General features: G+C 43.0%; 1 protein-coding gene across 1 annotated transcript in view; it reads right to left on the bottom strand.

Moving 5' to 3' along the window:
• LOC135052264 (vomeronasal type-2 receptor 26-like) overlaps positions 1-27,500 on the bottom strand; it is a 174,045-nt gene that overhangs the window by 80,308 nt on the left and 66,237 nt on the right. The window contains exon 2 of the mRNA XM_063957429.1: positions 5,703-6,620. Coding sequence (XP_063813499.1) covers positions 5,703-6,620 — 918 coding nt within the window. The remainder of the gene's footprint in view (positions 1-5,702; positions 6,621-27,500) is intronic.

Below are 27,500 nucleotides of genomic sequence, written 5' to 3' on the forward strand. Positions count from 1 at the left end.
ACATGAGGATGGAAGCACTCATCCTCCCACTAGAAAAATGAAAAGAGTTATGCTGGCAAAAGCACAACAAAGAACTGTGCATTCTTCTAAATCACAAGTCCCCAAGGAGAGTCCAATTGTGTCGGCTGCGTTGCCTGACCTTCCCAATACTGGATGGGAAGAGGTGGCTCCTTCCACCATTTGCACTCCCCCTGCAAGTGCTGGAAGGAGCACCCACAGTCCAGTTCCTGATATTCAAATTGAAGATGTCACTGTTGAAGTACACCAGGATGAGGATATGGGTGTTGCTGGCGCTGAGGAGGAAATTGACAAGGAGGATTCTGATGGTGAGTTGTTTTTTTTTAAGTCAGGCACCCGGGGATACACCTGTGGTCCGTGGGATGAATAAGGCCATTGACATGCCTGGTCAAAATACCAAAAAAAATCACCTCTTCGGTATGGAATTATTTCAACAGAAATGCGGACAACTGGTATCAAGTCGTGTGTTGCCTTTGTCAAGCTGTAATAAGTAGGGGTAAGGACGTTAACCACCTAGGAACATCCTCCCTTATACGTCACCTGGAGCGCATTCATCAGAAGTCGTTGACAAGTTCAAAAACTTATGTGACAGCGGAAGCAGTCCACTGACAACTAAATCACTTCTTCCTCTTTTACCCAAGCTCCTGCACACCACCCCACCAACTCCCTCAATGTCAATTTCCTCCTTAGACAGGAACACCAATAGTCCTGCAGACAGGAACACCAATAGTCCTGCAGGATATGTCACTGGTAAGTCTGACGAGCCCTCTCCTAACTGGGATTCCTCGGGAGGATCCTTGCTGCTGGGGAAGTCGGAAGACCACTTGTACTACTTCAACTAAGCAATTGACTGTCCAACAGTCCTTTGCGAAGAAGATGAAATATCACAGCAGTCATCCTGTTGCAAAGCGGATAACTCAGGCTTTGATAACTATGCTGGTGATAGACGTGCATCCGGTATCCGCCGTTTGTTCACAGGGACTTAGAGAATTACTTGAGGTAGTGTGTCCCCGGTACCAAATACCATCTAGGTTCCACTTCTCTAGGCAGGCGATACCGAGAATGTACACAGACGTCAGAAAAAGAGTCACCACTGTCCTAAAAAATTCAGTTGTACCCAATGTCCTCTTAACCACGGACATGTGGACAAGTGGAGCAGGGCAGACTAAGGACTATATTACTGTGACAGCCCACTGGGTAGATGTATTGCTTCCCGCAGCAAAAAGCAGCAGCGGCACCAGTAGCAGCATCTCACAAATGCCAACTCATTCCTAGGCAGGCTACACTTTGTATCACCGCTTTCCATAAGAGGCATACAGCTGACAACCTCTTACAGAAACTGAGGAACATCATCACAGATTGGCTTACCCCAATTAGACTCTCCTGGGGATTTGTGACATCGGACAACGCCACCAATATTGTGCGTGCATTACATGTGGGCAAATTCCAGCACGAACCATGTTTTGCACATTCAATGAATTTGTTGGTGCAGAATTTTTTAAAAAACGACAGGGGCGTGCAGGAGATGCTGTCGGTGGCCCGAAGAATTGCGGGCCACTTTCGGCATTCAGCCACCGCGTGCAGAAGACTGGAGCACCAGCAAATACTCCTGAACATGCCCTGCCATCAGCTGAAGCAAGAGGTAGTAACGAGGTGGAATTCAACCCTCTATATGCTTCAGAGGATGGAGGAGCAGCAAAAGGCCATTCAAGCCTATACATCTACCTACAATCTAGGCAAAGGAGGGGGAATGCACCTGATTCAAACGCAATGGAGAATGATTTCAACGTTGTGCAAGGTTCTCCAACGCTTTGAACTTGCCACACGTGAAGTCAGTTCAGACACTGCCAGCCTAAGTCAGGTCATTCCCCTCATCAGGCTTTTGCAGAAGCAGCTGGAGAGATTGAAGGAGGATCTTAAACGGAGTGATTCCACTAGGCATGTGAGACTTGTGGATGGAGCCCTTAATTCGCTTAACCAGGATTCACGGGGGGGTCAATCTGTTGAAATCAGAGCACTACATTTTGGCCACCATGCTCGATCCTAGGTTTAAAGCCTATGTTGTATCTTTCTTTCCGGCAGACACAAGTCTGCAGATGTTCAAAGACCTGCTGGTGAGACACTTGTCAAGTCAATCGGAATGTGACCCGCCAACAGCTTCTCCTTCATTTTCTACCGTCACTGGAGCTGCCAGGAAAAGGATAACATTTCCAAAACCACCCGCTGGCGGTGATGCAGGGCAGTCAGGAGCGAAAACTGACTTCTGGTCCGGACTGAAGGACCTGCCAATGATTACTGACATGTTGTCTACTGTCACTGCATATGATTCTGTCACCATTGAAAGAATGGTGGATGATTATATGAGTAACAGCATCCAAGTAGGCATGTCAGACAGTCCGTATGTATACTGGCAGGAAAAAGAGGCAATTTGGAGGCCCTTGCACAAACTGGCTTTATTTTACCTAAGTTGCCCCCCTCCAGTGTATACTCCGAAAGAGTGTTTAGTGCAGCCGGTAACCTTGTCAGCGATTGGCGTAGGAGGTTATTTCCAGAAAATATGGAGAAGATGATGTTCATAAAAAATAATTATAATCAATTCCTCCGTGGAGACATTTTCCAGCAATTGCCTCCAGAAAGTACACAGGGACCTGTGATGGTGGATTCCAGTGGGGACAAATTAATACTCTGTAAGGAGGGGGATGTACACAGTGAAAGGGGTGAGGAATCGGACGATGAGGAGGAGGTGGACATCCTGCCTCTGTAGAGCCAGTTTTTGCAAGGAGAGATTGAATGCTTCTTTTTTGGTGGGGGCCCAAACCAACCAGTAATTTCAGCAACAGTCGTGTGGCAGACCCTGTCGCTGAAATGATGGGCTTGTTAAAGTGTGCATGTCCTGTTTATACAACATAAGGGTGTGTGGGATGGCCCACGGACAATTCCATCTTGCACCTCTTTTTTTTTATTTATCTTTGCATCATGTGCTGTTTGGGGACAATTTTTTAAGTGCCATCCTGTCTGACACTGCAGTACCACTTCTAGATGGGCCAGGTGTTTGTGCCGCCCACTTGGGTCGCTTAGCTTAGTCATCTAGCAACCTCGGTGCAAATTTTAGGACTAAAAATAATATTGTGAGGTGTGAGGTGTTCAGAATAGACTGGAAATGAGTGGAAATTATGGTTATTGAGGTTAATAATACTATGGGATCAAAATTACCACCAAATTTAAGCTGTTTTTGAGTTTTGTTTTCTTTTTAAACCGAATCCAAAACGCACCCGAATCCGACAAAAATTCTTAAGGGAGGTTTTGCCAAATCGTATCCGAATCCAAAACACGACCGCGGAACTGAATCCAAAACCAAAACACAAAACCCGAAAAATACCCGCTGCAAAAACAGATTTATAATATATTTTAAAGGTTATTACAGGGTCAAATGATTGGCCGAGCAGTCATGTGACCCATGATCTAATTAGTCATTGGGTAGACCCCAATTATATAGCTCAATAAAAGTACCTTTTCATGATGCTTGAGAGACTGTGTTGCGGCTTTCAGAGTTCATGTGAATACTGTGTGGGAGTTAATTGAAGATACATCACAGGTCTATGGCAACCCACTCAAACACAGTATGCAGTGACTACTAAGGATCATGCTGTTGTCATAAAGACACCTCCCCCTAGGTTAGGACCCGGGCACCCTGGTAATACATTTAAACAGGAAGATACAGAACACAATGTGCAGCAGTGTCTGCTGGTCATACAATATTCACTCAAGAATTCCTCTGGAATGCTCTAGTTGGTTGTCATGGGGACGCCGATCATTGTATGCATAAATCATGTGAGCTGATATTTAAAAAGGCCTGCTTCTTTCAAAAAAAGATTGGTTGATATATTACTTGAGTTGGGAAGTGTAAAATAAAACTATTGTTGAATACAACCAAACATATAGACCACAACTCAGTCTAAATATATATACCAATTTCAAAGGCAGCGAGAGAGCACATAATGAAAACAATGTATAGCATTAAGCACAAAAATGACTTTATGGATGTGTATATGTATACACATCAACAAGGCAATGTATAGTCATAATATATATAAGGGGATAATCAAAGTAATGGATATAGGCCCTCATTCTGAGTTGTTCGCTCGCTAGCTGCTTTTAGCAGCTTTGCACATGCTAAGCCGCTGCCTACTGGGAGTGTATTTTAGCCTAGCAGAATTGCGAACGAAAGATTCGCAGAATTGCAAATAGAAATTTCTTAGCAGTTTCTGAGTAGCTCGAGACTTACTCTGCCACTGCGATCAGTTCAGTCAGTTTCGTTCCTGGTTTGACGTCACAAACACACCCAGCGTTCGCCCAGACACTCCCCCGTTTCTCCAGACACTCCCGCATTTTTCCCAGAAACGGCTGCGTTTTTTCGCACACACCCATAAAACGGCTAGTTTCCGCCCAGAAACACCCACTTCCTGTCAATCACACTACGATCACCAGAATGAAGAGATTTCTTCGTTAAGCCGTGAGTAAAATACCAAACTTTTTAGCAAATTTACTTGGCGCAGGCGCACTGCGAACGCTGCACATGCGCAGTTTGCGACTAATCGCACCGATGCGAAGAAAAATAACGAGCGAACAACTTGAAATGAGGGCAATAGTTCCTGGATGTAGGTAGGGGTGGATGGATGGATATATTCCAACGTATGTCTTTTTATTAAAGGCCCACTTGATATCCAGTAACTCTAACTCTCGGTTTCTTACATTGCAGATATTTTCTGTGGAATAAAATAACTGAGATGGAAGAACATAAGTTTCTTTGTCTTCTGGGATGACTTGAGATAAGATGACTGCTTCTGTTTAATCAGAGGCATGTATTTCAACCGCAGAATTTATTTCTATGATTTGATGACAGTACAGGTGCTGTGCAGAATGCCCTTTTGTGAACTAAATGGGTTCCTAAGGCCAGGGGCATTTTCAGAGAGAAGGAGGCCTGTGTGCAGTCTTCTGCATCAGAGACACCCTCCTCTCTGACCGATGCACAAGGTTTTAATACTTACCTCTCTGTAGTCCCAAGACTCGATTGCGTTTGCGCAAACCTCCGGGAACAGGGCACGGCAGCCATTTTCCTGAAGATTTTCATAATGCGCCTTCGCAATACTCCAGAAAAATGGCCTCAGTGCTACGTTTCCGGAGGTTTTAGCAGGCACAATAGAGTTTGTTTCCTCTAGTGTTCAGACTCTATTGTCCTGCCAAGAAGGGATGGCTCCGAAGGGGTACTCCAAAGAGGTAAGTATTAAACAAATGGGTACAGTTCTTGCAGGGTGAGCCCCCCTGGACACAGGGGCACATGTGCCCCGAAAACAATGTACCCATTATAGATATGCCAATGCCTGGGGCCCTTATAACCCAATTTTTTGGATGTGCCCTTTTTCAGGTCATAGCAGTGGATAGCGGACAGAGATCTCTGAGGCTTTGGGAAAGCATTCATCTGAAGGCATATTAAAATCTCTCCTCCTGCCTTAAGAGGCCCATTTTCTAGCTCTCTGTATCCTTGAAGCAGGGGAACTACCTTTGGAGCAATTTGCTGAGACCTTGACTGTGCAGTGCTTTCTAGAGTTACTCATCCTGTTACCTGCGGACAGGCATTTCAGTTTCTGAGCTTAGATACAGGTGTCGGACAGACAACCGCTTACCTGCTTTGAGCTCCGATCAACAGAACACCCTGGACCCTGGAGCCTGTTTGGAGTCAGAAGAAGCTGCCTGGGAAGACCTGAGGATAGCGTTATGTTTTTAAAATTTTCACTCACCTTGTATTTAAATTCCAACATAGATAAACCATATTTTGCAACATTTACATTGAAAGCCATGTACATGTCATGTAAAGCGTGTGCCATGGTGAGGACGGCTATATACACTTGGTAGGTGGCCGGGTCTCCAGAATAATTTAAAAGATATTCAAACTTCTCATTCCCAGTGCAGTTATTGAGATTTCTTTGTAAAAAAATTGAAAAAACAAAGTCCTTCACAGGATTACCGGAGAAGCAAGAATAATGGAAAATCCAGATATCTTCCAGTAACTTGTCAGTGGGATGGCTGGATGGATGAAAGCTGTATAAGCGTTCCTGTAATGCAGGGACATAATGCATCGGAGTTGTAAATACCAAACTGCGATCCACCAGCTTACCCATAGAGGGTAACAGAAGCTCTTTTGATATAGACCATGATGCTGTGAGGATAAGTGTCTTGTTATAGAAATAATGTAGAGATTTAGCCAAAACGTTGATGAAGGAATAATGGACTGTTCCACAAATAACAACAACCTCAGCAGAATTAGAGGACACAGGAAGAACAATGTTGTGTATAAAGTCTAATCTAACTTTAAGTTTGAAATCGATACAAATTCCATACTTATTCAATTGCTGGCTCAGATGTTCTAGCTCCCGTTCTCCGTTCTCATCATCTGATGTGATGATTCCGACCCAGTTCCACCCAAAGCTTCTTAGTAACTTTGCAATGGCCACATGTTGCACCTGGTAGTTTTGAACTGTGCGAAAAAAGTTTGGATACAGAATCCGGTCACTCAGCAGCGGGTCCCTCGCTCCATAGCTGATCTAGAAACATCAGTAATGAGAATTTTCAATAATACATTTAATGAGTAGCATTACTTAACCTAGACTAAAGGCCTAGACACCCAAGGCAACTGCATTGGGAACTAAATATTAAAGTAACCAGAATTTTCTCATATTTACAGATGTTTACACTGAGGCCAAAATTATAGAATGAAGAAATGTAAATTCTCTTAATGAATAGGTTTAATAAAAATATGAAACACTAGCTGCTCCATAGCTAAGACCATGCTAATATCAGACCTATGGTGTGCACACAGACTAAGGGGGTAATTCAGACCTCATTGTAGCAGTAAATTTGTTTGCAGTTGGGCAAAACCATGTGCACTGCAGGGGCGGCAGATGTAACATGTGCAGAGAGAATTAGATTTGGGTGGGGTGTGTTCAAACTGAATTCTAAATTGCAGTGTAAAAATAAAGCAGCCAGTATTTACCCTGCACAGAAACAAAATAACCCACCCAAATCTAACTCTCTCTGCACATGTTACATCTGCCCCCCCTTGCAGTGCACATGGTTTTGCCCAACTGCTAACAAATTTGCTGCTACGATCAGGTCTGAATTAGGCTCTAAGTGCAAGACCACGGATAATAAATGGGCAAGCAAGGGTGTCTGGGGAAGTCTTTACTTAGTATATTGTTTACTCTGTTTTTGTGTGTCCTATTATATGTTTAATATTTTTTTCAAGATTACTGAATGCACTGTGGCTAAAAAAATATACCGCGTATGTGACAATCTCTGCAATGATTTGTGACATTTTTTAAGCAGTCTGCGGCAATACCAGAGTGGTGGAGTGGTGAAGTACTCCCTACAGGCATTCCAGTAAGGGGGGCCAGTAACAATTTACAATGTGATGTGCAACAACTTACAATTAATTCACAATCAGGCAGAGGCATTCACATAACTGAGATACGATCAAATCTCCCCAGCCCTTGCACGTCCTGAGCGTGCACACTGCCATCTCAGATGCATTCAGTGCTAAATAGGGCCCTTAATGTATTTTTTCCCGAAACCCCATGAAATGCCTACAGGATCCAAAGTGATCCTTTCCAGGAGGGGTAAATAAGTGTGTCTGGGTAAATCTGTCACTATGGTGTGTCTGTGCTGTAATATGGTTAATATATTTTTTACAGGAAAATATGCATCCAGACATGTTGGGTATGTAATCCTGGCAGTCGGAATCCCAGCGGTCCGAATACGGATGCCGGGATCCCAATCGCCAGAATGCAGGCAGGGGTTGAGTGCAATGAAGCCCCTTGCAGGCTCGGTGTCTTGCCGCACTCACCATAGGTTGTATTCCCACTCTATGGGTGTCGTGGACACCCACGAGTGGGAATAGCCCTGGTGCAGCTGCCAGCAGTCTGTCTGTCGGGATCCTGGCGTCGGCATTCTGACTGCCAGGATCCCAACCTGCCAGGGATATAAACTACATCCTGTCCAGACACATCCTTGCTGTGTATAGCAGTGTTTCATGCCTCGCCATGCCATAGCCTCCTGTCCCCAATTCATTGTGAATGCACAGCGGGTGCCCGCTACCACTATGCCATGACTATGCGGCATTGAAACAACACTATAAGAGGGGATGCATTTAAATTGCCGACAGTCGGGATCCCGGACCACAGGATTTATTCCAACTCGTGGGTGTCCATGAGACCAGTAGAGCAGGAATAGATCCTGTGGCAAATGCAGCAATCCTGGAGCTTGGCGAGCGCATTGAGCCCACCAGAGGACTCTCTGAGCTTGCCTAGGGTGAACACGTCTGTAGACTGAGGGTTAAAGTAGGCCCTAGATGCCAGGGAATGCTGGTAGACATGGTTCAATAAGTGTCATCCTACCCAGGCTAGCCATCTGCAAATAAAGGGGGGTACACACAAGAGATCTTTGCTGAATTTCTAAGAAATCTGACTAGATTGCACAGATCACTCCATGTGTATGCCTCATAGTTATAGCGTTATCACTGGCTCAGATCTTGACTGCATGCTGTAAAGATCTGGCTAGATCACAATGATCTCATTGAGCGTTGTGGTCTAGTTAGGACCGGGCTAGCACTCATCGCATTGTGTGTACAGACATCCGCTGCAATATGTGCTAAGCCCACATCGGGCTCAGCACACATCGCACTGAGCTCGACTCGGGCCATGTGTACCCCCCTTAACAAAATCCTATATGGCTAAAGCAGCAACAACTGCTCAGTGTGGAGAAACATCTGCACAAGTGTAGATGTGCAGTGAATCAGGCAAGAGTCATGGGGGTATATTTTCTAATGGTTCTACAAATTAAAAGTGACGATGTTGCCATAGTAACCAATAAGATTCTGCCTATCATTTCTCTATTGCATCCTTTCATTGTTTGGAATTTTAGTAAATTTATCCCATGGACTCTGAAGTGCAGAAGAACACCCTTTACTTGTTTTCACATCAGGAACTCAACTAACTCACAAACAGGTAACTCCATCTCTGCATGCATAGCCCCAGAGAAAAGTCCCATCCTGCAGGATCCTAGCAGATACACATCTACAGTACATCCTCCCTTCAAGTATATAGTAAAAAGGGGTAACAGAGTGAAAGGAGAAGAATGAAAATGGAGAGAGTGAAAGGAGAAAAATGAAAATGGAGAGAGTGTGTGGGGAGAGTTTATGTAACATTGTTCTGAATTCAGGTAAAAGGCTTTCATAAATGTCCTGAATCAGTGGTATACAGGTGCATAATGGGTGGCTGGTCATTGAGAGTTACAGCTGAAGGTGCCATTGAGTCAAATGATGATTTACTATTGACTGAGGGAGACATAGGTCTGGTGTGATATGAGGAAGGTCTGTGCAGTCCACTGTTACACTGGGTACAGTAATAGTCTCTACAGGTAGACTTAACAGGTGGTGATGATTACTCTCATACACAAATCCATCTGCCTGAACAACATACAGTTACTGATGGGCCAGCTGATTTCCCTTAAAACAGTAGCATGCTTGTCATATCCTTCATTGGTCTATATTCAAACAGCTTGTCCTGGTACCAAATAATGGAGAGCATGCGCTATACGGTCATAATTCCTTTTATTAGACAGGCACATAGAGGCAAGCACTGTCTGCACTTGTGATGTAATAATCAAAAAATGAGAGTGCAGATACATTTAGAAAAATGTTAAATTCACACATTCATGTTATAAATTAACATTAAAACGTTTGCATGAGTCACCTGTGGAGAAATAGTTATTACTAATTATACCGTAATGGTAAATCATACAATTGGATAGTGTCCTGCAACCACAGCAAAGTGGATGCAACTGTGACTGAGAACTTAGAAACCATTAAGGTCCCACATAGTCTTTAAGTCCAGCACTGATGAACTCCTATTAGGTATGACAATATCTCACCGCTGTTCTGGGGTTCCTTGGCAAACTCCCGATATGGCACAATCAGCAGTACTGGTAGTGGCCGATAACTGCTGAAGGCTGCAGTGGCTGATGATAGCGATGATGAGTAGACAGCTGTTAACCCTGGAGCTGCAGCAGCTGATGCCTTATTGCTAGAAGAGACAATGGCAGAGGACAGCCGCTGCTATGGTTACAGGAGCTCATAGCGGCGATGATTTGGTGGACAGCTGTTGTTAAGGCTGTAGTCCGGTGTCTGTTGGACTGAAAGAACACCGGCAAGATCTCCAGCAGCTGAGTGAAGGGCATCTGATCAGCAAGTCCTCGAATGAGAAGGTGTGTGGCAAAGATCAATGTCCGACAGCGTGATGCTGGTGATTCTTGGTACCGCCATGGGAACCAGATTCGCCCTGAGTTTTGCCAATCTTTATATGGGCTGCTTTAAAGAACAGTATATCTAGGGCGGTCCTTTCGGGGGGTGAGTCTGGTGCTCTATGGATGGTACTTAGATTATATGTTTTTTTTATTTGGGATGGGGATTCTTTATTGGCTTCCAACTTTCTCACTCACCTTAACACTAACACTTTTGGTTTAAAATTCACTAGCACTGCTCACAATCAGTATATCACTTTCCGGGATATTGCCCTGAATATTGAGAATAATGTCATCTCAACTTCCACTTTTAAAAAGGAGGTTGATTGTAGTAGTTACTTGAACTATCCTAGTTGCCACCATAAGCTGTGGCTGGACAATATACCTAAGAGCCAATACTATAGACTTCGGAGAAACTGCTCTGAGTTTGAGCAATTTCTTTTACAAGCGGAAGATCTTTCAACTGTTTTTGTGGAACAGGGCTTTCCTGATAACCTCCTTAGATCTGCATATGAAGGTGCCTGCTCAAAAGATAGAGATTCCTTTCTTAATCAAAGTAAAAGTTTATTACATCAGTTTGAAAATACAACTACAGATTTTGATCATACCCCAGTTTTTGTGTCCAAATTTAATTCCTTTTCCATGGAAATCAAACAGATTTAAAATAAAAATTATGTAATTCTCAAAGCAGACAATATTCTTTCTACATCCTTGGAGGATGATCCCAAAATTGTGTTAAAAAAGGACAGAAATCTACAGAGCTATCTAGCACCGAGCCATTTCAAACCTGATGTGGAACAAAGTATTAGCAGTTCCTCATAGTTGGGTTCCATTACCAATATTAAAGGTTGTTTTAAATGTGGGAGGATGAAGTGTCTGACATGTAATTTTTTGTTGAACAAAAGTACCAAGTTTAGTTCCACCATAATTGGTTCTACTTTTGATATTACTAGCCACATTAATTGCAATTTTACCTTTGTAATCTATCTAATTACTTGTAATTGTAGGTTACAATACGTCAGAAAAACCACTCAATGATTGAACACAAGATTTCTGGAACATAGGCGCAATGTGTTAAGAGGCTTTGGTTATCATAGCCTGTTCACCATGTCAACGCTAAACATTAGGGTAATGTCGATGTTCTTCGTCTACAGGGTATAGAGAGCATCAAGGTAACCACGAGAGGAGGGGATCATTTCAATCTCCTTTGTAGAAAGGAAGCATTCTGGATCTTCTCACTGGGGACGTTGTTCCTTGCCAGGTTGAATTTATCCATTGAACTTAATAACATTTAATTTAGATCCTTGCTCCTCTAATATTCACCTTGTATTTAGGCTGTATGGGATTATAGACTCCACTGTCTTTATCTTAATTTTATCCTGCTTTTGGAACTGAACCTGTCCATTTAATAGTTCCTTGAGGGTATTTCCATATATATTTTCTTTATGTTATTGCTAATCATTTAATATTATTGGGTATTTTTAAATTAAGCAACTGCTTACTATTCAGCTCATGATATAATCCAGTGTACCTCTTACAATAGCATTGTTGTTTGACAATCATAATCCTTTTTAGTATTGGGTTTGCTGTTAACCAGCTATTATGTTGTATATTTACTATCTATTTGTGCTGTAATTTGTGTATCTCTTTTCCTTGAATAACATCAGCTTTTTATAATAGTATTAGAATTATGCTATTGACACCGTTATTGTTGTCTTTATATGATTTTTAGATCTATGTACTTTCTGGAGAAAGCCTGTTCTGAATTATATGTCTACAGTAGATATTATTTGCTAGCCTATTCTCCTCTTTATAGATATCCCACGTATTGCAACACTAAAGACCACTGCTTAGACTCTCATGTCAAGGCCTTATTATTATTATTATTATTATTATTATTATTATTATTATTATTACTACCGTATATACTCGAGTATAAGCTGACTTTTTCAGCACTGTTTTTGTGCTGAAAAAGCCCCCTCGGCTTATACTCGAGTCAGTGTTTAGGAGGGACATGGAGGGCACAGCGCGTGGCTCTCCTGTGTCCCTCCTGCATCTCCGGCAGCAGCGGCGGGTCTATTAAATTAAGTGCCCATTCGTGAGCTCTGATTGGCTCACGAACTGGCACTTCATTCAACACACACACGCTGCTGCCGCCAAAGACGCAGGAGGGACATAGGAGAGGCGCGCGCTGTGCCCTCCGTGTCCCTCCTTCAGAAGACAGAACAGGAGCGATGGAGGGTAAGTAACTGGCACTGGGGGAGCATATTTGGCACTTGGGGGGACATATGTCGCACTGAGGGGGCATATCTGGCACTATGAGTGCATATCTGGCACATCTGGCACTATGGGGCATACCTGGCACATCTGGCACTGTGGGGCATATCTGGCAGCATGAGGGCATATCTGGCACAGTGGGGCATATCTGGCACATCTGGCACTGTGGGGCATATCTGGCACTGTGGGGCATATCTGGCAGCATGAGGGCATATCTGGTGCATTTGGCACAGTGGGGCATATCTGGCAATGTGGGGCACATCTGGCACAGTGGGGCATATCTGGCACTGTGGGGCATATCTGGCAATGTGGGGCATATCTGGCAGCATGAGGGCATTGTGGGGCATATCTGGCACATCTGGCACTGTGGGGCATATCTGGCAGCATGAGGGCATATCTGGGACATCTGGCACCGTGGGGCATATCTGGCACCATGAGTTCATATCTGGCAGTATGAGGGCATATCTGGCACTGAGGGGGCGTATCTGGCACTATGAGTTCATATCTGGCACTATGAGTTCATATCTGGCAGTATGAGGGCATATCTGGCAGTATGAGGGCTGTGTACGGCTAGAGCTGCACTTCCCACCCTAGGCTTATACTCGAGTCAATAAGTTTTCCCAGGTTTTTGAGGTAAAATTAGGTGCCTCGGCTTATATTCGGGTAGACTTATACTCGAGTATATACAATATTATTATTATTATTACTACCATTATTGTGAATATATTATATATTCCTTTTTTGTTAACAATATAATTAAAGGTCTAAAATAATAACTATTAATAAAATAAAAAATAAAAGATGAAAAGCTATTATTTTGGAGACCAAAAAACTTGTCTGAAATTCCAATCTCCATGATTACTAGTCTGTAGCACTAACCTATGGAGCCACAGCCTCTGAGTGTTTGCTAATGGGATTAATCTTTTACTTGAAGCTGTATGATGTTTCCTAATTAAAACTAAAAACTAAAAACAAAATCCACTTTAAAGGTTTACCATTGCCATTTCTGTGCCAATGTATTCTTCATTTTAATATGAATTATATAGCTATTTGTATTGTAATAAATGTTTCTTATGCGGTATAATGATTATATGCTTATTATCTTTTTAAACTACTGAAATGCATAAGCACCTGTTTAGTATGCCGATACACACCTGGATCCCATTATTAGTGAGATCCGTGGATTGGTTGTTGGACCAGTTAAATATTGGACAGACTTCACGCCCACTCATTTCCTTCTGAAGAAACCGCCAAGGCTATACCTTGGAGAAATGCGCCAAGGGTGTCCCCTGTGGAGCGCTACATTACAAGCCAGTCTGTGACTGACTCCCACTGAGCCCAGCTGCACTCTCCTCTTCTCCGGTATCACGTTGTCGGACATTGATCTTGTCCACACACCCTCTCATTCGAGGACTTGCTGACCAGGTGACATTCGCTTGGCTGCTGGAGACCTTGCTGGTGTTCTTTCAGTCCAACAGACACCGGCCACTGCAGCCTTAACAACAGCTGTCCACCAAATCATCGCTGCTATCAGCTCCTGTAACCATAGCAATGGCTGTCCTCTGCCTTTGTCTCTTCTAGCAATAAGGCATCAGCTGCTGCAGCTCCAGGGTTAACAGATGTCTACTCATCATCGCAATCATCAGCCGCTGCAGTGTCCAGCAGTTATCGGCCACTACCAGTACCGCTGATTGTGCCATATCAGAGTTTTCCAAGGAACCCCAAAACAGCGGTGAGATATTATCATTCTTAATAGGAGTTCATTAGTGCTGGACTCAAAGACTATGTGGGACCTTAATGGTGTCTAAGTTCTCAGTCACAGTTGCATCCAGTTTGCTGTGGTTGCAGGACACTATCCAATTGTATGATTTACCATTACGGTATAATTAGTAATAACTATTTCTCCGCAGGTGACTCATGCAATGGTTTTAATGTTAATTTATAACATGAATGTGGGAAATAAACATTTTTCTAATTGTATCTGCGCTCTCATTTTTTGATTATTACATTCTAAGTTTCTTAAGGTGAATTTCCAGATCCCTTTCTGGGATCTGCAAATATAATTTATCAAATTCTGAGTGCTTTTTGCACTATTATATTAGTATCTTTTATTATTTTAATTGGTGATATTATCTGTTTATGCCTAATAATTTTATATTTAGTTTAACTGTCTGCACTTGTGTCTGTGATTAAGATTGCAATTAATGTTTAGTAATTGGGATGTTGGTTTGGATGTGACATGATAATAGCCATTGGGAAGGGAATTGTAATCCATCCCGTGGTGTGTTGCATAGGTTTAAAAGTGGTAAAAAGATGTCAGTCTGGTCTTGTATGCATTTTCTCCAAACAGCTCTTTCAGCAAGCACATTGGATTATAGATACAGTGGACTACTGGTGATGTGTGTGAAATCCCAAGTACAAACAAACATCTTAACTCACTGGTCATGTAGCATTATGTGTGATGAGTTTTGGAAGTATTCCATGTGTAGCAAAGCGCCCTTTGAGCTTGATAATGACAGTGGTGCTGGTAAAAGTGGGTAACTGATCAATCTTGAATCACCCTGAGTGAGAGTCTTTGAGAAACAGGTACTCCTTACCCCTCCATACAAAAAATCAGCAGCAGTGATGGACCATGGAAGATCCTGGATGTCATGTGGACACAGAGGCTCTTATGGTTCGTGTATGTGAAGGGCTGCACACAAGCCACAAACAAAGACCTCCCCCTCAAGGTTATTAAACATGGTGGATCAGTAGAGCAGTTCCCTGGCCCTGCATCTGGTGGCCTTCAGGCTGGGGTATCCTTGGTGTAATTTGCTTGACATAGTACTTTTGTAAAGCATAGGGTATAACAAATCTCTGACCTCTCAAGATTATTCCATTCGACAGAGATAGCTTATCCCACATGCCAAAGAATAGGTATAAGTCTTCAGAAAGTTCCCTGGAGGACTGCAGCAAGCTTTGCAGGACAACCTGAGATAGATGTGGACACAAATCATCCACCAAAGATTCGCTTTGTAGCTCCTCCATGCAGGCCAAGGACAGGATTTGCACTGCCATCACTTCGTAGTCATCATCAACCTGTAGAGTTGGAGAATGAGGGTGGAATGCTCTGGAGAGTGCATCAGCCATAAACATTTCTTTGCCATGCTTGTATATTATGTCTAGGTTGTACCTCTTTAATTTGAGCATCATTCTCTGAATACACACAGATATATTGTGCAAGGACTTTCTCATGATGGTGATGAACAGTTGGTGGTCAGTTTCAACAGTGGCATGCCTTTCGTAGAGGAAATCATGGAATTTGTGACAAGCAAACACCAATGCCAGCAGCTCTTTTTCAATATATGCATAGCGGGATTCTATTTCCATCAGTGCCATGGAATGAAAAGCAACTGGTCTAATCTGTTTGGAGGCAGACTGCACCCAGCCCGTGATGTGAGGTGTCAGCTGAGATCACCACTGGTAAGTATACACTGAAGTAATGCAGTACCGGAGGGCTGGTGAGCATGTGCTTAAAACTCAACACCATGGTGTGGTTCCAATCAACACCACTCTGTGTCTTGGTGGAGAAGTTGTTGCAGGGGTGCAGTGATCTCACTATACAGATGGAACCACGCTCATTGAGCATGGCTGCATCACAGATGGGGGCACGTGGTGTGCCTGCATCCCAGATGGCAGCGCAAGTCCCATTCATTCTCAGAAGTTGTACCTCGCACAGCGAGACTAGACAAAGATGGAGCCATGATCAGTCTGGCTCCATCTGTAATTGGGATCATTTTGACAGCTAATTAGTCATCCCTAAGAAGAATTGGAGACTAAGGGCCTAATTCAGACCTGATCGCTGGGCAGCCTACAGGGGGAGGGTATTTGAGCTGTGCAAGTGTGCGAATGCATGTGTAACAGAGCTGCACAAACTGATTTTCTGCAGTCTCTGCGCGGCCCAGTACTTACTCAGCCGCTGCGATCACTTCAGCCTGTCTGGGACCGGAATTGTCGTCAGGCACCCACAGGCAACAATAGACCATGTCTGCATTTTTCCAGACACTCCTAGAAAACAGTCAGTTGCCACCCACAAACGCACTCTACCTGTCAATCTCCTTGCGGTCACCCATACAATTGTTTTTTTCGCACCATCCCGTCGCTATGCACCGATCCCCCCTTGCAGGCGTCCGACGCGCCTGCGCATTGCTTTGCATAGGCATGCGCAGTTCGGACCTGATTGCAGCCTGTGAGAAAACAAAGCCTAGCGATCAGGTCTGAATTACCCCCAACGTTTGTAAACCAGCAGGGGTATATGCTGGATGGCTGCAATTTTATCAGGATCAGGCTTGACACCTTGGTCCATGAGGAGTTGACCCACATACTGTATGGAACTTTATCAACTCTGAATCTGCAATTATATGGGAAGAGCTTTAAGTTGATAGCCCAAATTATTTCCAATACATGTCGGAGATGCTCATCATGCTCTTGCATATTATGGCCCCAGATGAAGATGTCATCAACTATAATCTTACAGGAGTACCCTGCAAACAATTGGCCCATATACTGTTTAAACACCTCAGTACCAGTAGTCAGTAGAGATGAGCGCCTGAAATTTTTCGGGTTTTGTGTTTTGGTTTTGGGTTCGGTTCCGCGGCCGTGTTTTGGGTTCGACCGCGTTTTGGCAAAACCTCACCGAATTTTTTTTGTCGGATTCGGGTGTGTTTTGGATTCGGGTGTTTTTTTCAAAAAACACTAAAAAACAGCTTAAATCATAGAATTTGGGGGTCATTTTGATCCCAAAGTATTATTAACCTCAAAAACCATAATTTACACTCATTTTCAGTCTATTCTGAATACCTCACACCTCACAATATTATTTTTAGTCCTAAAATTTGCACCGAGGTCGCTGTGTGAGTAAGATAAGCGACCCTAGTGGCCGACACAAACACCGGGCCCATCTAGGAGTGGCACTGCAGTGTCACGCAGGATGTCCCTTCCAAAAAACCCTCCCCAAACAGCACATGACGCAAAGAAAAAAAGAGGCGCAATGAGGTAGCTGTGTGAGTAAGATTAGCGACCCTAGTGGCCGACACAAACACCGGGCCCATTTAGGAGTGGCACTGCAGTGTCACGCAGGATGTCCCTTCCAAAAAACCCTCCCCAATCAGCACATGATGCAAAGAAAAAGGTTAGGTGGTATACAATTATGGACGGGCTGCCGAGTGCCGACACAGAGGTAGCCACAGCCGTGAACTACCGCACTGTACTGTGTCTGCTGCTAATATATAGACTGGTTGATAAAGAGATAGTATACTCGTAACTAGTATGTATGTATAAAGAAAGAAAAAAAAACCACGGTTAGGTGGTATATACAATTATGGACGGGCTGCCGAGTGCCGACACAGAGGTAGCCACAGCCGTGAACTACCGCACTGTACTGTGTCTGCTGCTAATATATAGACTGGTTGATAAAGAGATAGTATACTCGTAACTAGTATGTATGTATAAAGAAAGAAAAAAAAACCACGGTTAGGTGGTATATACAATTATGGACGGGCTGCCGAGTGCCGACACAGAGGTAGCCACAGCCGTGAACTACCGCACTGTACTGTGTCTGCTGCTAATATATAGACTGGTTGATAAAGAGATAGTATACTCGTAACTAGTATGTATGTATAAAGAAAGAAAAAAAAACCACGGTTAGGTGGTATATACAATTATGGACGGGCTGCCGAGTGCCGACACAGAGGTAGCCACAGCCGTGAACTACCGCACTGTACTGTGTCTGCTGCTAATATATAGACTGGTTGATAAAGAGATAGTATACTCGTAACTAGTATGTATGTATAAAGAAAGAAAAAAAAACCACGGTTAGGTGGTATATACAATTATGGACGGGCTGCCGAGTGCCGACACAGAGGTAGCCACAGCCGTGAACTACCGCACTGTACTGTGTCTGCTGCTAATATATAGACTGGTTGATAAAGAGATAGTATACTCGTAACTAGTATGTATGTATAAAGAAAGAAAAAAAAACCACGGTTAGGTGGTATATACAATTATGGACTGGCTGCCGAGTGCCGACACAGAGGTAGCCACAGCCGTGAACTACCGCACTGTACTGTGTCTGCTGCTAATATATAGACTGGTTGATAAAGAGATAGTATACTCGTAACTAGTATGTATGTATAAAGAAAGAAAAAAAACCACGGTTAGGTGGTATATACAATTATGGACGGGCTGCCGAGTGCCGACACAGAGGTAGCCACAGCCGTGAACTACCGCACTGTACTGTGTCTGCTGATAATATATAGACTGGTTGATAAAGAGATAGTATACTCGTAACTAGTATGTATGTATAAAGAAAGAAAAAAAAACCACGGTTAGGTGGTATATACAATTATGGACGGGCTGCCGAGTGCCGACACAGAGGTAGCCACAGCCGTGAACTACCGCACTGTACTGTGTCTGCTGCTAATATATAGACTGGTTGATAAAGAGATAGTATACTCGTAACTAGTATGTATGTATAAAGAAAGAAAAAAAAACCACGGTTAGGTGGTATATACAATTATGGACGGGCTGCCGAGTGCCGACACAGAGGTAGCCACAGCCGTGAACTACCGCACTGTACTGTGTCTGCTGCTAATATATAGACTGGTTGATAAAGAGATAGTATACTCGTAACTAGTATGTATGTATAAAGAAAGAAAAAAAAACCACGGTTAGGTGGTATATACAATTATGGACGGGCTGCCGAGTGCCGACACAGAGGTAGCCACAGCCGTGAACTACCGCACTGTACTGTGTCTGCTGCTAATATATAGACTGGTTGATAAAGAGATAGTATACTCGTAACTAGTATGTATGTATAAAGAAAGAAAAAAAAACCACGGTTAGGTCACTGGTATATACAATTATGGACGGGCTGCCGAGTGCCGACACAGAGGTAGCCACAGCCGTGAACTACCGCACTGTACTGTGTCTGCTGCTAATATAGACTGGTTGATAAAGAGATAGTATACTACTAATATTATATACTGGTGGTCAGGTCACTGGTCACTAGTCACACTGGCAGTGGCACTCCTGCAGCAAAAGTGTGCACTGTTTAATTTTAATATAATATTATGTACTCCTGGCTCCTGCTATAACCTATAACTGGCACTGCAGTAGTGCTCCCCAGTCTCCCCCACAATTATAAGCTGTGTGAGCTAAGCAGTCAGACAGATATATAATATATATAGATGATGCAGCACACTGGCCTGAGCCTGAGCAGTGCACACAGATATGGTATGTGACTGAGTCACTGTGTGCTGTGTATCGCTTTTTTCAGGCAGAGAACGGATTATAAATAAAAGTGGTGGTCACTGGTCACTATCAGCAAAACTCTGCACTGTACACTACTGAGTACTCCTAATGCTCCCCAAAATTAGTAAATCAAGTGTCTCTCTAATCTATTCTAATTCTAAACGGAGAGGACGCCAGCCACGTCCTCTCCCTATCAATCTCAATGCACGTGTGAAAATGGCGGCGACGCGCGGCTCCTTATATAGAATCCGAGTCTCGCGATAGAATCCGAGCCTCGCGAGAATCCGACAGCGTCATGATGACGTTCGGGCGCGCTCGGGTTAACCGAGCAAGGCGGGAAGATCCGAGTCGCTCGGACCCGTGAAAAAAAACATGAAGTTCTGGCGGGTTCGGATTCAGAGAAACCGAACCCGCTCATCTCTAGTAGTCAGGCTGTATGGTATGCATAAGAAGGCATATCTCACAGATGGTGTCATATCTTTGTCTATCGGGATTTGCCAAATCCCACATTAGGCCTTTATGTGCTGAAGGCCTTTGCTTCCAGCATGTCAGCAATGACTTGTTCTACAGTTCTCAGTGTGTGACAGGGTCTTGGTATGTGAATGGCAGAGTCTAAGGTTAGATCCTTTCTTATAGTAAGTATGCCTGGTACTGCGTCACTACGGGTGCCATATACAATGCAGTCTATGATCAGCTCGTTGGTTATAGCTCCAAAAATTATTTTTTGCCAACAGTCTCAGAGTGGACACGTATGATTGTATATTTTCCCCAGTTCTATGATTCATAGAATTAAATGTGTGTCTGTCCATTATGGCATTTTTAATAGGCATACAAATCTCTTCAAACTTTGCAAGCAATACATCTAGGTCTCCTTGTCTTCCCCTTCTGCATGTGTAAATGTGTCATCTTTAATAACTGACTCTGCACCTACCAGATTAAGTATTGTACAGGCTTGTACATACTTTGATTTGTGAGACAGTCCAGCAATGTGATACACAGCCCATTCTCTCCTGAACTGCACCCATCAGTCAGCGATATTTTCAGTAAACATGAGGGGGTTGATGCACAGGAGTCCTTGAGCAATGGTATCCCACTTCTGCCACCATGTAAATGTGCAGTGAAACAGGTAAGACTGATGAACTCTGGAGTGCTGAAGAACATCCTTTACTTGGTTTCACATCAGGAACTGAACTAAATCACAAACAGGAAACTCCCTCCAAGCATGAATAACCCCAAAGAAAGTCCATCCTGAAGGGTCCTAGCAGGACACACATCTACAACAAGCAGAAATGAGAGTGCACAGGCAAGGTAAGCGACAAATAGAGTGTCATGCATCTGAGACCCAGAGTAGACTATTATGCTCTGACAGGCTGCTTCTGTCTAACAAACTTCATTTTGAGCAACCCAATTGGATGAACAGCACAATGCTTGGCCACAACAGCAACATATTAAATGCACTAATTTGCAAATGTCTAATTGGGGTCTATTCTAAAGACAACATTTTATTATGATCATTTCATTTAACACGGCACTTATCCTCTAATAACATTCAGGAAGATGGAGCAAAAGTGCCATATTTGTGGGGCTCTAAAATGGAAGGGTGAAAAGGCAGGTATCATATGATTCCCATCACTTCCTCAATACCATACAAAAGTGCTTTCAAATGAGATCATTTGGAGCAGATTGCAAATTTATTGCACCAAGGTTCTCTTCAACTATTACTGTACAGGGCCAAATCTACCACCTCATTGGCTCTCTTTTTCTAGAGGCAAACCAGCAGCATTACTTCCTTCCAATTTATTTCATGTGCAATACTTAGTCGATCGAAGATACAGTACCACTTACAGTATTTGCAAATATTAATAGCAATGTTGTGAATTTGTTATGGTGAATGCTGCAAGATCACAAGATCTTTGGGGGTCATTCTGAGTTGATCGCTAGCTGCAATCATTCGCTGTGCAGTGATGAGGCAAAAAAAGGAACTTCTGCAAATGTGTATGCGGTGCAATGCGCATGCGCAACGTACTATTACAACGGCCGATGTAGTTTCACACAGGGTCTAGCGAAGCTTTTCAGTCACACTGCTGACCGCAGAGTGATTGACATGAAGTGGGCATTTCTGAGTGTCAACTGACCATTTTCAGGGAGGCTGGGTGAACACAGGGTGTGTTTGTGACGTCAAAACAGGAACTGAATAGTCTGAAGTGATCGCAAGCGCTGAGTAGGTTTTGAGCTACTCAGAAACTGCACAAAAAAACTTTGTAGCCACTCTGCTATCCTTTTGTTCGCACTTTTGCTAAAATACACTCCCAGTGGGTGGCGGCATAGTGTTTGCACGGCTGCTTAAAACTGCTAGCGAGCGATTAACTCGGAATGACCACCATTATACATAGGATTACCATACCATCCTTTTAAACTGGGACACTCATGGATTACACAGGCTCCATGACTGATTAAATACAGCTGAAATGCAGGTTTGAAGTCAGCCAGCTGCCGAATCTGTGTAATTCATGAGTGTCCCAGTTTAAAGGGCTAGTACAGTATGTTAAGCCTTCTTATACATGAGTTTAAAATGGCTCTTGAGAACATGCCTAGCAATCATTACAGATAAGTTATCCACTCGGGTCAGAGACTGCCTAACAAACATGAACAATAATTCAAACTTTCAATGGCAAGCTACACTGTATTTAACAATTTGTCACATACCCTCCAACATGACCTGCCCCACTAGGTACAAAATGCTCTGTTTCTGGACTTCCCTCTTAATTTATTATTGCCATCACCTGTGAAGAAACAACTTTCTTATCAGTTAACTAGTTAAACACGGGTGATGGAAATCATAACTTAAGAGGGAAGTCCAGGAACAGAGCATTTTGTACCTAGTGGGGCGGGTCATGTTGGAGGGTCTGTTGTCATGGTTGGTAACCAGTTTTAATACAGAGACATTGTGCTCTACAAACGCAACAACTGTTTACTGAGGGTAGCTGGAACATACTGCTATTATGATGCAATGCAATATCCCCTCATCTTTTGGAATGGTCAAGGGTTACCATATTGGCATTAGTCAAATAAGAGAGCCTGTATTTAATAAAAAAGTTTATTCAGTGGACTTCTATGCTTACCACTTACTTCCATACCAGATGACAAAACAAAATTTTATGATAGAACCAACTATCCCGCCAATATCTTGCAGGCCAGTACGCAAAAGTCAAGAGTTTAAGATTTATCTACATATGTCCATCAAGCCAGTCTTTGTGCTTAAAATAACATACATTTTGGAGACACCATAGCCAGGGACCCAACTGTGAATGCTCTTGACATGAGGCAGATAATGATATTGGCATCCACATTTATCGAAGGACCATGACACATGCATGAGTACAAACAAGATGTGCTCACATATGTAAGAAACTACTTATGACCCATTCGTGGAGATAAATCAATAGCTAATGCATGGTCAGAAAGTTACAGATAGACAGGACCTGACAGCTCGCATTTTTTGGCTAAAAGTAATTATTGTAAGCTCATTGTTGTTATTTACAAGGACTACATCTTTGAATAAATACGGTGTTGGATGTAATCTATAGAGTGGCAAGAACCCGGATTCCCTCACATTCACCGTTTAGTGTGGCTAAAAGAAAAAAATTGGCCCAAATCAAATTGTCACAAGTGCAGAGATCCCTGATCCAAATTAAGACTCTATTGCATGAAATTGTTACTAAAAATATGATGCATGGTCCATGATGTCATATAAATCCCTGTTCACCTTGCATAAAAGATAACAAATGTACCAAAAATATCCCAAACCCTTCCTAACTGAGACACACTCCAACAAAAATGGACACCCTCTGTACAGGCAGTGATCCCCTGCGAACTGTGGCTCTACAACTCAGATTCTCATAAGCTTGAACTCAAAGTTGGGGTTCCAGTGCTATTGATGAGCCACATTGATGCACCCACAGTATTCAATGGTACGATATTACGTATTATGAGTCTCAAAAAAACAAAATATAGTTGGAGCTACCACTTCAACAGTATTGGGAAACGGAGAAAATGTACTCATACCCAGGACTCGCATAATACCTACAGATCCACCATATCAATTTACAGTAAGCATCTCCAATTACCCCTGAAGCTAGTGTTTACCATGTGCATCAACAAATCACAGGGCCAAAACATAAAAGTGTTAGGTATACATTTGGAAATGTCTTGCTTTTCTCCTGGACATCTTTATGTTGTTTGCTCATGAATTTCAAGCAGTGGCAATCTGTATATTTTAGCGCCAGAAGTAAAAACATTAAATGTGATCTACAAAATTGCCCCATGGGGAACTTCACTACTATTGTTCTTGTTTTTCATAATATTACTTTAAACATTACTCAAATGTCCACATACAAAAACTCCTATCAAATTAAATCTACTGACATTAGGTTATGGACTTGCCCAGGCAATGCTGGGTACTACAGCTAGTTTATATGATAAAAATCACATTACCTCCATACCTACTGCCACCAAGGGTACAAAGATAAGCCCTTGTGCTATTGGTACAGGGCTGGTTGGACACAGGAGTAGGGGCCGACACTTTTTGTGAGCCCCGCTGTCCTGGTAGATTGAGCACTGGTTCCATAGGCGTGCGCAGCTCATTTTATTAGGGGGTGCACCCCCGGAGGGGCATGTCTAGCACCGCCTTTTGAGCGTAACAAGCGCCGCCTTTTGGGCGTGTCTAGCACCAACCATAGACATGTCTAGAACTATTTTACATTCTCTCAGTAAAATCACATGGCTTAATCTAATTTCTCCCTAATAATAAAGTAGATATAATATACCCCAGAGGAAAAAAAAAATGAAATATAATGGTGCGACCACCAGGCAGTACTGATGGTCTGCTACGGCATAACCCTGAGTGCTAGCTGCCGCTGTATCCTATTCACTGCTTACACTTCCCCAATCTATCCCTGACCTAGTGGCGGAACTAGAGAGTGATGGGCCTAAGTGCATATGCATTCCCCTACCCACCCCCCACCCCACACATACCCCTTGCACCCCCCAGCACTACACCCTAATTCTGAGTGGGCCACTCTGAAAAGTACGGGAGATTTATTGAGCCAAATGGGAATCAATCACGAGACCGCCTGTCGGAAAACTGGCACCGTGCCCGCAGAGTGGCTTTCTAGCACTCACTCCACTGCAGGCACACTTGTGGTCGGTATCCCGCTGTCGGGATCATGACAGCCGGGATCCTGGCTGCCGGGACGAACATTTCCATTTTAATATAAGACAAGTAAGTTTATAATTTACACATGTGCCATCAGAGCCTCATTTGCCTCTTTCTATGCCAACAGACCCCTCCTATGCAATACACCAGCATTTGTCACATGTCCCCATGCTCACCAGCTACTGACAGTAGTGCCCTTTATTCACATTATGAGACAAAATTCACATTATGCCACAGAGTATGAGCCGAAATTCACATTACGTCACAAGTATGAGACAAAATTAACATTACGTCCCACAGTATGAGCTGAAAATCACATTACCCCACACAGTATGAGCTGAAATTCACATTACCCCACACAGTATGAGCTGAAATTCACATTACCCCACACAGTATGAGCTGAAATTCACATTACCCCACACAGTATGAGCCGAAATCACATTACGTCACAAGTATGAGACAAAATTAACATTACGTCCCACAGTATGAGCTGAAAATCACATTACCCCACACAGTATGAGCTGAAATTCACATTACCCCACACAGTATGAGCTGAAATTCACATTACCCCACACAGTATGAGCTGAAATTCACATTACCCCACACAGTATGAGCTGAAATTCACATTACGCCACACAGTATGAGCCGAAACTCATATTACGCCACACAGTATTAGACAAAATTCACATTACGCCACACAGTATGAGCTGAAATTCACATTACCCCACACAGTATGAGCTGAAATTCACATTACCCCACATAGTATGAGCTGAAATTCACATTATGCCACACAGTATGAGCCGAAACTCATGTTACGCCACACAGTATTAGACAAAATTCACATTACGCCACACAGTATGAGCTGAAATTCACATTACCCCACACAGTATGAGCTGAAATTCACATTACCCCACACAGTATGAGCTGAAATTCACATTACCCCACACAGTATGAGCTGAAATTCACATTACCCCACATAGTATGAGCTGAAATTCACATTACACCACACAGTATGAACCGAAACTCATATTACGCCACACAGTATTAGACAAAATTCACATTAAGCCACACAGTATGAGCTGAAATTCACATTACGCCACACAGTATGAGCAAAAATTCAGATTATACCACACTGTGTGAGCTGAAATTCACATTACGCCACACAGTATGAGCAAAAATTCAGATTATACCACACTGTGTGAGCTGAAATTCATATTAGGCCACACAGTATGAGCTGAAATTCACATTACGCCACACAGTATGAGCAAAATTTCAGATTATACCACACTGTGTGAGCTGAAATTCACATTATGCCACACAGTATGACCCAAAATTCACATTACGCCACACAGTATGAGCCAAAATTCACATTATGCCACACAGTATGAGCCGAAACTCACATTATGCCACACAGTGTGAGTCAAAATTCACTTTTTGACATACAGTATGAACTGAAATTAACGTTACGCCACACAGTATGATCCAAAACACACGTTATGTCACACAGTATGAGCCGGAATTCACATTATGGCAAACATTATGCCACCAGCAGTGCCAAATACACATAATACCCCCGTAGTGCTCACCGTTATTACAATAGTATAACTCATTATTAATAATAAATATTTTGAGGGATACAAATAATCCATAGTAATAATAAAAATCCAAATTTAACATGTTAAACAGAGCTGTCTCAGTGACACACTGACAGATAGTGTGTGTCTTAAGGCCCATACACACTGGGAGATTTTTGCCCAGTGTGTATGCACCTATACACTCTCTGCTGAGTGCTGAACTGTTTCAGGCTCGCTCAGCTTTGTCTTCCGCTCTGGTGGTGGATCCGATTCCTCCTGAGGGGAACGCTAACTGTGCTGGGCCTGTGATGTTGGCGTGGCTGGCGGAGGCAGTTACAGGATAGTGAGGACACGGCGCAGAGGCAAATGCAGGATTTTTATGGGGTGGGTTCCGTATATATATACATATATATATATATATATATATATATATATATATATTCAGCAAAAACAATGGCCGGCACTCCTAGGAGATGTTAATAAGTAAACCACATCACAGCATGTCACCAATCATGTAGTGCACAAACACACACAGCATGCATTGACACAGTAAACTCAATTAATAGTGAACATACACATAGATAACATGCATATATACAGTAGAGTAGACACACACAGTAGCATAGATATACAAAGCAGACGCAGCTGACACCATAGTATACACACATATATTTTTCACCAAAAAATAAAACACAGCCACCATAATTGCATATAGACGCTGCCAGCCCCTGCCGGGTCAGCGAGAGCCCACCCGGCCAGCATCTTTAATCAAA

Source organism: Pseudophryne corroboree, chromosome 1 (assembly GCF_028390025.1).
Source record: "Pseudophryne corroboree isolate aPseCor3 chromosome 1, aPseCor3.hap2, whole genome shotgun sequence".
Classification (NCBI taxonomy): domain Eukaryota; kingdom Metazoa; phylum Chordata; class Amphibia; order Anura; family Myobatrachidae; genus Pseudophryne; species Pseudophryne corroboree.